The sequence below is a fragment of the Dermacentor albipictus genome, chromosome 5 (assembly GCF_038994185.2).
Source record: "Dermacentor albipictus isolate Rhodes 1998 colony chromosome 5, USDA_Dalb.pri_finalv2, whole genome shotgun sequence".
Lineage (NCBI taxonomy): Eukaryota > Metazoa > Arthropoda > Arachnida > Ixodida > Ixodidae > Dermacentor > Dermacentor albipictus.
The window spans coordinates 95,210,819-95,220,667 of record NC_091825.1 but is presented as its reverse complement, the minus strand read 5'-3'; the positions used below and the strand labels follow the sequence as shown (position 1 = coordinate 95,220,667).

The 9,849-nt window shown below is 49.0% G+C and overlaps 1 protein-coding gene across 1 annotated transcript in view; it reads left to right on the top strand.

Moving 5' to 3' along the window:
* The first annotated feature begins 3,807 nt into the window (after window positions 1–3,807).
* The window catches only part of LOC135918621 (uncharacterized), a 37,399-nt gene continuing 31,357 nt past the window's right edge, over window positions 3,808–9,849 (top strand). The window contains exon 1 of the mRNA XM_065452242.2: window positions 3,808–4,302. Coding sequence (XP_065308314.1) covers window positions 4,068–4,302 — 235 coding nt within the window. The 5' untranslated portion in view covers window positions 3,808–4,067. The remainder of the gene's footprint in view (window positions 4,303–9,849) is intronic.

Here is a 9,849-nt window from a genome sequence, read left to right as displayed (position 1 = left end):
CCGGCCACATTCCGACGGGGGCGGTGTGTGAAAAACGCACGTGTACCATGCATTAACAGGGTGCATGTTAAAGAAGCCCAGGTGTTCAAAATGAATCAGGAGCCCACTTCTGCGGAGTGCACCACATAATAAGATCGTAGTTAGGGCATGTAAAATCTTGTAATTTAAGTTAAAAGGCGAGATCAGTGCAGGGAGCACCTCGTTCCCTGTGCCCCGCGATAAAACAGCTCTCAATACATTCCGATATCATATTCACCACCTTCGAAAATTTAGGTTTTGTGCTAGTGTGTGAATCTCCTCTTTTTCTTATTTTTCGTGCAATGGTCTCGTGTAACACGTGACCATACATAAGCACTGATATTTGTTACTCCAGAGGCTTCGCGTGTCTGCGCTGTGCGCAGTATCCCGTCTGCGCAATCACGTTTCACGCCTTACTGCGCATGTCTTATCTGAATATGTTGTAAAAATAAAATAAAATATTGCGATGAACGTTCACGCGTAACGTCACCGTCGCTCGAAAAAGACCGCAGTTCCTACTGTTGACAGGTTCTTGCGTGTCTATCGAGCTCAGATCATTTTGAAATCCCGCATGCAAGCTTAGTTTGTCAAGTGCTGTCTTGATCTTTTCGAGCGTGATCACGGGAGCGCGTGGCTGTCAGCGCGCCGCAGAATCGTTGTGCTCATGCGTGACGAGAGTCGCATTGTTTGGCGCGCATTACGTCATTACGTCAAGTGACAAAGCCGGCGATACCATTACTAATATGGATGAGATAGTTCAAGTGGCTGAGGAGTTCTATAGAGATTTATACAGTACCAGTGGCACCCACGATGATAGTGGGAGAGAGAATAGCCTAGAGGAATTCGAAATCCCACAGGTAACGCCAGAAGAAGTAAAGAAAGCCTTGGGAGCTATGCAAAGGGGGAAGACAGCTGGGGAGGATCAGGTAACAGCAGATTTGTTGAAGGATGGTGGTCAGATTGTTCTAGAGAAACTGGCCACCCTGTATACGCAATGCCTCATAACCTCGAGCGTACCGGAATCTTGGAAGAACGCTAACATAATCCTAATCCATAAGAAAGGGGACGCCAAGGACTTGAAAAATTATAGACCGATCAGCTTACTGTCCGTTGCCTACAAAGTATTTAGTAAAGTAATCGCAAATAGAATCAGGAACACCTTAGACTTCTGTCAACCAAAGGACCAGGCAGGATTCCGTAAAGGCTACTCCACAATAGACCATATTCACACTATCAATCAAGTGATAGAGAAAGGTGCAGAATATAACCAGCCAATCCTAATCCATAAGAAAGGGGACGCCAAGGACTTGAAAAATTATAGACCGATCAGCTTACTGTCCGTTGCCTACAAAGTATTTAGTAAAGTAATCGCAAATAGAATCAGGAACACCTTAGACTTCTGTCAACCAAAGGACCAGGCAGGATTCCGTAAAGGCTACTCCACAATAGACCATATTCACACTATCAATCAAGTGATAGAGAAAGGTGCAGAATATAACCAGCCCTTATATATAGCTTTCAGTGATTACGAGAAAGCGTTTGATTCAGTCGAAACCTCGGCAGTCATGGAGGCATTACAGAATCAGGGTGTAGATGAGCCATATGTAAAAATACTGGAAGATAGCGGCTCCACAGCCACCGTAGTCCTCCACAAAGAAAGCAACAAAATCCCAATAAAGAAAGACGTCAGACAGGGAGATACGATCTCTCCAATGCTATTCACAGCATGTTTACGGGAGGTATTCAGAGACCTGGAGTGGGAAGAATTGGGGATAAAAGCTGATGGAGAATACCTTAGCAACTTGAGATTCGCTGATGATATTGCCTTGCTTAGTAACTCAGGAGACCAATTGCAATGCATGCTCACTGACCTGGAGAGGCAACGCAGAAGGGTGGTTCTGAAAATTAATCTGCAGAAAACTAAAGTAATGTTTAACAGTCTCGGCAGAGAACAGCAGTTTACGATAGGTAGCGAGGCACTGGAAGTGGTAAGGGAATACATCTACTTAGGGCAGGTAGTGACCACGGATCCGGATCATGAGATTGAAATAACCAGAAGAATAAGAATGGGCTGGGGTGCGTATGGCAGGCATTCTCAAATCATGAACAGCAGGTTGCCACTATCCCTCAAAAGGAAAGTGTATAACAGCTGTGCGTTACCAGTACTCACATATGGCGCAGAAACCTGGAGGCTTACGAAAAGAGTTCTGCTGAAATTGAGGACGACGCAACGAGCTATGGAAAGAAGAGTGATGGGTGTAACGTTAAGGGATAAGAAAAGAGCAGATTGGGTGACGGAACAAACGCGAATTAATGACATCTTAGTTGAAATCAAGAAAACGAAATGGGCATGGGCCGGACATCTAATGAGGAGGGAAGATAACCGATGGTCATTAAGGGTTACGGACTGGATTCCAAGGGAAGGGAAACGCAGCAGGGGGCGGCAGAAAGTTAGGTGGGCGGATGACATTAAGACGTTTGCAGGGACAACATGGCCACAATTAGTACATGACCGGGGTAGTTGGAGAAGTATGGGAGAGGCCTTTGCCCTGCAGTGGGCGTAACTAGGATGATGATGATGATGATGATGACGACGACGTCATCGGAGTGCTCGCGCGTCGTCTGCTAGGCGCTTTTTGTTCCTTCGGTGCGGGTCGCAGCTGACTCGCAGGCAGGACCACGGTGCTGCAAGACCAAACGGCGTGGTCCTCAACCTGGTGGTCCGAACTAAATACCACGGACTATTAGTTTGCTGTTACTTCTGCCCGCAAATTTATTCGTACGAGAATCTTACAAAGCGAGAGAAACGGGGTGCGAGAACACAATTTTCTACATTTGGCTATAGTTTGTAAATAGTTTATAGGCGCAATTGCAAACTCAATAGCTGTTGGCTGGGCTCAACTACTGCTTGCATCGGGAGAATACTTGGCGAAACATTAGACAGTTTTTGAATAGCGTTTGCCGCCTCACGTACGTTAAACGCAAGCGTCCTTGCGGCACGTTGCGGTTCGCGTCTTCTCAAGAGGTTTAGTTTATCGTACACGGGAACACAAGCGTAAGGAAGGCGTTATAAAACAGGGTGCCGTCCGGTGCCTCGTGCCATACATATCCAAGCAAACACAGTACATTAGCAACCATCCTGTTATTGCTATGCGGACGCGTCTGATTAGGCCTACGGGGGCCGGAATCGCCGAACGATCTTAGAAAATGGACGCGATCTGCGCCCATAACTAACGTGTAAGGTGAGTTTAGAAAAAGTGAAAATTCATTTCAACTAATGCTGATGATCAACGCGAGTAAGAGCGTAGCCATAGCGATAATTCACGCTGAAGAGGGAGCCGTGGGTGCCGCCATGTCCGACAACGCAATATTTTTTTTGCGCCCGTAAACATTACAAACGTCAAACTCGCCAAATAACGTACGTTATCATAGCGCACGTAAACCACAGATTCCCAGTAACATTGAGAGCGTGCGCGGTAATAACAACGCTATTTCTTTACATACGTAGCGCGTTTACGTTTGGCTGCTAACAATAAACTAAAAGTGTCTATCGTTCAGCCGGAACCATGCGTGCGATTCTACACGGAAGTAAATTGTACACAATTGGCACGGAGTCATGTCTGCTCTGCGATTTGCCACTTTATCGCAAACGAATGATCACCTGTAAACTCTAGCGGTAGAAGAAATCGACGTTCCGCCAATGTTCCTTTCATGCGTCCAGGTATACGTTTTCCAGAGGCTAACGCTATGTTTCTCCGCCGCAAAAACTGGACATAGCAGACGACGAGCGCGATGGCGTGACGTCATGCGCGCGAAGTAGTAATTCCGTTACTCTGCACCCACTGAGAATGCGCAAAACTCTTCGGCGCCACCGTTAGACTGCGCTTGTAGTACCGAATGCCGCGGGCCCTAGCGATCACGCTCACAAGCACCGAGACACTACCTGTGTCCACCCGGGTCATTCGCGGCGTTGGCCGAGCGGCGACTGATCCTGCCAGACGAATTTTTTCTCGCCTCGTGTGCGCCGCATTTGCTCCCCGCTGCCAAGTATGGCGGACGAAGATCCCATGGCGGCACTGCGCGCCGAACTGGACAAGCTTACGGAAGAGGATTTCCAGAGGCTGCGTGATGCGTATCCGTACAACATGACGTGGTTTCCGCACCTTCGGACATCGAGTGGTACAAGCATGACCGACGCAGTCATTGAGGCACTTCGCGAAATACCGCTGAAAGAGGATGTGATCATCCCGACGTTAATTTCATTGGTGCAAGATCTGCTGAAAAGTAAGCAGTGCAATTTTTTTTTTTATTAGCGTGTCTTATCTGCTGACGCGACGGCCGCGCCCCTTCTGGCGCAGGAACGAACAGCCGCGTTTGTAGAGCGTGCCGAACTCAAATCACGAAGGGGCGAGAACAGCCACCGACTGCAACTCGGACGAGCACTGAACGTTTAAGAAACGTGCTCGCGGGCCTGCAGAGCTGTTTCCGACTTGGCGGCGGTGGCCTTCGTCTCGGCCGACCGCTGCACCCCGTGTATTACGAGACCTAACCTGAACTAGTCTAACGTTTGTAACATATTATTCGGTAATGAAAACTGACTTAAGAAGACTTTTATGCCCCCTGAGCTATCTTCAGGTCTCGGGAGTGTGTAATGCGGTGTAACATGACACCGGCGGAGCTAGGGAACACGGATAACGCCTCTTACTCCCTCTTATTGAAAAAAAAAAAACGGGAATAACTTGAGGAGCTAGCGGGGCGTACGCTCGATAGTGCAGCTACGGAAGAAGATTGCGCTGACAAGCGAGCCGCACGTTACAGGTGCGGACAAAAGCCGTTAGCAATACGGGAGGTGTGGTCGAACTGCACACGGTGCTCGGCGATTGAAACGCGATACCTGGGACATCGTGGTGGCCGGTACTTTCTCGGCACCAGCGAGCGTTGGTGATACGGATATGATGCATTTTTGATGTCACATGAAAGCGGGAACGCTTCGTAACTGCATTCGGCCTCTTCAGTGAACACCCAGCGATCGCTGGTGGCACAAAAGGCGCCGGCTGCCATGCTGTCCAAGTATCGCGTTTCAATCGCTGGGCGCTGTGCCACGGTGTTCTCTAGCCGTGTCGGCTGGAAAGTGGATGAAGCGCGTGTGCTTATAGGCTGGCGTTCATAGCCAGTTCTCATCTACACGTTTGTCTCTATCCGTGGGCCGAAGCAAGGTTCGCAGCCTCCACGACTCAGCACTCGTTAAAGCGTGATGGCACCGATAGCGCCACTGTTTGTGTGTGACACTGTTTGTTTGTGACACGGGCAAGTATGTGTACGCCATCGGGCGACGTCATGCGAGCGAGCGTTTAGCTTTCCCGCAGAAGCTGCGAACGTGGTCGACGGCTGCTCGATCCATTGGAGAAGCAGCAAATCGAAGGGAGTGAACCGGCTGTGAGCGCCGGTACCGCTCCCCTACCCACCCACCCCATGTCTGCTATGCGGCACTGGGGTTCGACCACAGCTCTTGTTTTTCAATAACTTTTGACCCGTACCGCGTACAGTGCTTTGCGATAAAACGCGTTACAATGAGCGCAAGACGGTCTGTGCGCTCGGTGATCGCTGGGCAGCCGAATGTCATATTGCGCTACAAAGGCTTCGGCATTCGCCCCGTACCCCAATGCGTCAGATCGCTATCCGGAACTTCTTCGATGAAGCAGATCTAACGAGCGATACTGCGTGGCGTGCTATTACGAGGCTCTTTAAATCGATATACGAGCCGAAATATCGAACTTCAATTGACGAAAATAAAGAAAGCATTAAACAGGCAAACACTTGGCAAACCGCTTCAATGAGAATATCGCAAGTCTTCAGCTCGCTCGATAACAAGGCTTGCTAGCTGTTTGGAACCGTCAAGCGCGAACAGTGAACTTTTTCAGCCTACAACACTAAATGAAGCTTAAGCTATTTTCATGTCGTTCAAAAAATGTCCTGGCACGTGGCACTGGTAGCGTTCAGATAAAGCCCATCAAGTTCGCTATTGACATGTTGCTCTGAATGCTTGCCTTTACATATAATTTTTTGCTGTCTATTGGTGTATTTTTGTCAAGTATGCAATGCGCAATAGCGAATGCTTTTGTTCAAATGTGGTGACAGAAACAACCTCTCAGATTATCGTCCGGTATCAGTGCTTCCAATCATTTCAAAGAGACAACAGGAAGTTGGCTGCATAAGGGTCACGTCATTCTGCCTGAAACATTCTGCTTTGACGAAACCGGAACTGCAGTTCCGGTTTCGTCAAGGTATATTAACATTAATGGCTCTCAACACGAAGATATGGTGTTCACTGGTTTCGAGCAAAAAATAGCAACACTTGGTATCTATATCGACTACTGTAAAGCCTTCGATAGAAGTAATCATATCGCAGTGCTCGTGCAAATGGAGCACTACAGATATCGCGTCCTGCCTCTCCAGCGTCTTATCTTACTTGATGACACGAAAACTATACGTTAGTACTGGAGGTGAGCAGCTGGGTTTCGAAGCAGGGGTTCCACGAGGGGGTGTATTAGCCCCTGTACTTTTTAAACATCAATGACTTAAGAAGCATTAGCGACACAGCCCGGTTCACAGTTTATGCTGATCAGTCCTTTTCTTCCACTCGTATGATACAAGAAATTTATCACGCGCTATGCAATATATCCCTATGGTCTGAAACAAATACATTAGACATAAGGGACCAAATAAAACACAAGCTGCTTTTTTTGCCCCCCTGTGATGCTAGACCGTAAAGTGGAGATGAAGATGTGTTGTGTCTGACGTAAAAACACTGGGCTAAATTTTAATCGTCATTTGAAATGGAATGAGCCCATAGAGCATGTAACAGAAAACATGGCAGCTGCACACGGCATACTTTGCAAATTACGAGGCACTGTTCCCTAAGAAGTAAAGTTCTTGTCGTACAATGCGATATTCGGTGAATGAATGGATGGGAGAACTTTATCGAGAGTCCTGAGGTACGCCATCATCGCGCAGCGGGCCGCTCCCTCGTTGGGACGGGCAGGCCGCGTGTCTGGCCGCCACATCGTGGGCTCTCCTGGACGGCCCAGATTTGGTCTCGGTATATTCGATTCCCACGAAAATAACTACAACCTAGTGTGGAGAATGGCATATCAAAGTACATCTGTAAATTGGCTTTCCTACAAAACAATGTTGCTCGAATTTCCTATGACGCTCACACTGGGCCTTCATTTTCGGTCTTTGATGTTGTCTCGTTTATTAGACGGCCTCGCTTCAACCTCACAAAAAGAATATACGTATAGAGCTTTGTAAAGTGATGTAATCTGCAGTTTTTAAAACTTACATTTGTAGCTTAACAAAAGTGCATTCATTAAAAACCGACTTACGCAGTACCCTTTTTCACAAACTCATCAAGGGCACAGCATGCTATACGGTGATGTATACCGATGTTGCTAAATTGCTTTATTTTTCGGAGTACAGACATACATACGACTTCTCGGTGAAACTTAAAGAACTTTGTGTGTGCTGAATAAATGGGCATAAAGCCTGAATGCCAGCTTTGTTTTCTTATGTCGCTTTTTGTTAGATTCTGGACGTGATCTGTCTGATCTGCGTGGAAATCCTGAATTAACGTCCTGCTTTCAGTGCAATACGATGTGTACCGCTATGTTATATGGTGCTTTTCAGACCATACTGGTTTTTTATCATGTAATGGAGCAGCGAACGTTGCGTTTTTGCATACAAGTTCCTACGCGAGGCGAGCATACTTTCTCTCCACTAAAGGGAGCTTCAGATGACTAACAAACTTCTTTTTGTGCAGCGCCTGCCTCGTTGCATGCTTAATGCACGAAAAGCTGACACGAGAAATCATTGCGGCTGAAAATTTCTTGCGATTACGTTTTGAGTGCATACGCACCCTATCTGCTAACCTTTCTGATAAGGATCTTAGGACGTAACGATTTGCGCATGCGCGGTAGCTTTGTGCGCGCGTATAGAATTGTGCTCTGGAAAAAAACCTTTGTTGGCAGTTTGCGCTTTGTGTGTCTTGTCCTTTTGGTTGCCTGCGCTCTACAACCCGAAGATATTGTATCGAACTTTGTTGCGCGGTAACCAGCGTGCACGCGCCGTCCGTCCGGCGTCCATTTTAATGCCCTTCTGTCTGCGCCAGCGCCGCGGTGCTTCCATTGCGGGCGCTATGTGAAACGCTCTCGAAGCGTTACGGAGGCGTTTCTATAGTGCGCTAGCTAATCTCTAGCACGCGTTGAGGCGTCCTTCTGCAGGCGTTCGCTGTTGTCTGGAAGGCGCGTCGTTCGCTCTCGGCCCAGCATGCGATTGCTCCCGTAGATCCGACACGACGTTCGCGTATTGCATTACTTCACTGCTGTCAAGATGGACCAGGTACGATTGACAAGCTTACGCCTACGTCTGAATCAGTTGACGGAGCCAGAGATGAGATCACTCGCGAGCGAGAAGCAATCGTGGCTTCCTCCAGCACAGAAGATCGCGAGGAACGCCGCCGCGGCCACCGTCGTCGTGGAGGCTATGCGCCAAGTCGATTCGAACGACGAGCTTCAGCGACGCGTCGCGTGGCTCTACTGCTGGCTGCTGGCAGTGCGACGGTGCGTCGGTTCCTGGCGGCTTTTTCACATTAAGAAGCCCGATGCCCTTCGTGACTACGACGCCGTTTTCGAGGCCTCTGCTGAGGAGTTGAAGATTCGTAGCTGCGAAGTGACGCTGGAGCGCGTCGTACAAGATGGCGACGCTTACGCGTGCCTTCTGACCAAGGACCAACGGTACCAGTCTTCGGAGCTGCAAGAGGTCTACTTGGTCACGTGGCGCGACAAGCCGCTTCTGGCCGTCAGTGCGCCGGGCTTGTTGAGACGCCGAGTGAACAAAGCTCTGGACGCGGCGCTCAAGGACGTTCCGGTCAGGATGCTGCCAGTCTGTCGCGAGCCCCTCGACACGGCGTTGCGGCAGGGCCTCGACCTGATCCGGGGCGCCCCGATGCGCCGTTTCGCGCAATCATCGTCGCCCCCGATCAGTGAGTCGCCGAAGCAGAGTTTGCCAAAGCTGTTCGCGTGAAACTCTGCACGACTCCGTCAACGCGGTCTGCGTACACTGTGAACTGTCCGACCGCAAACTTAGGATCATGAGATTTTACCGTGCCAACTGTGTTTTGAGCATTTTATTTGGTAATCAAAGGAATAAAAGGAATGAGTGACGCTTCCAGTGGACACCCTCCTAATGAAATCGGGCATTTGATTGCGATAGCAATTACGCGTTCCTTCCGTGACAGTCGAGAGACGGCGCGCTGTGCACGTTTTTGCTATCGCGGGAGTGTGAATTTGTGCGCTGGTTAGCTAATATGGATTAGCAGTTACGTGCACAATCGAGGCGCGTTCAGGGGCGCATATCTGGGGGGCGCATAGACAACCCGCGTGCCGATGCAACTGTGGTTCGAGGTCACGGGATCTGCCACGGAGCGAGAATGATAAATTAAGATGACTGGTCTCTTGTTTGATAAGCACGTTGTGCCTGCAAGGACGCGAGTGACGCGCTGTCCATACGGCGACAAAAACGGAAAAAAATGGCGGATTCCACTCACTGTGGGAATCGATGTAAGCGAAGTTTCGTACACGGTTTACTTTGATTGACGATAATTCGTGGTTACGTTACCGGTGGACGGGTAATTTCTTCAGCGTTCCCTCTAATACGAGAGTGGTGAGTTGACGTTACACGTCAGCTTCCGTGCACCACCGCTGTTTGTCAGCGTGGTCCACAGAACGCACTTGAGCCGTTGTTGAGTCATTGTTCGTAACCTCTGAGAAGGTT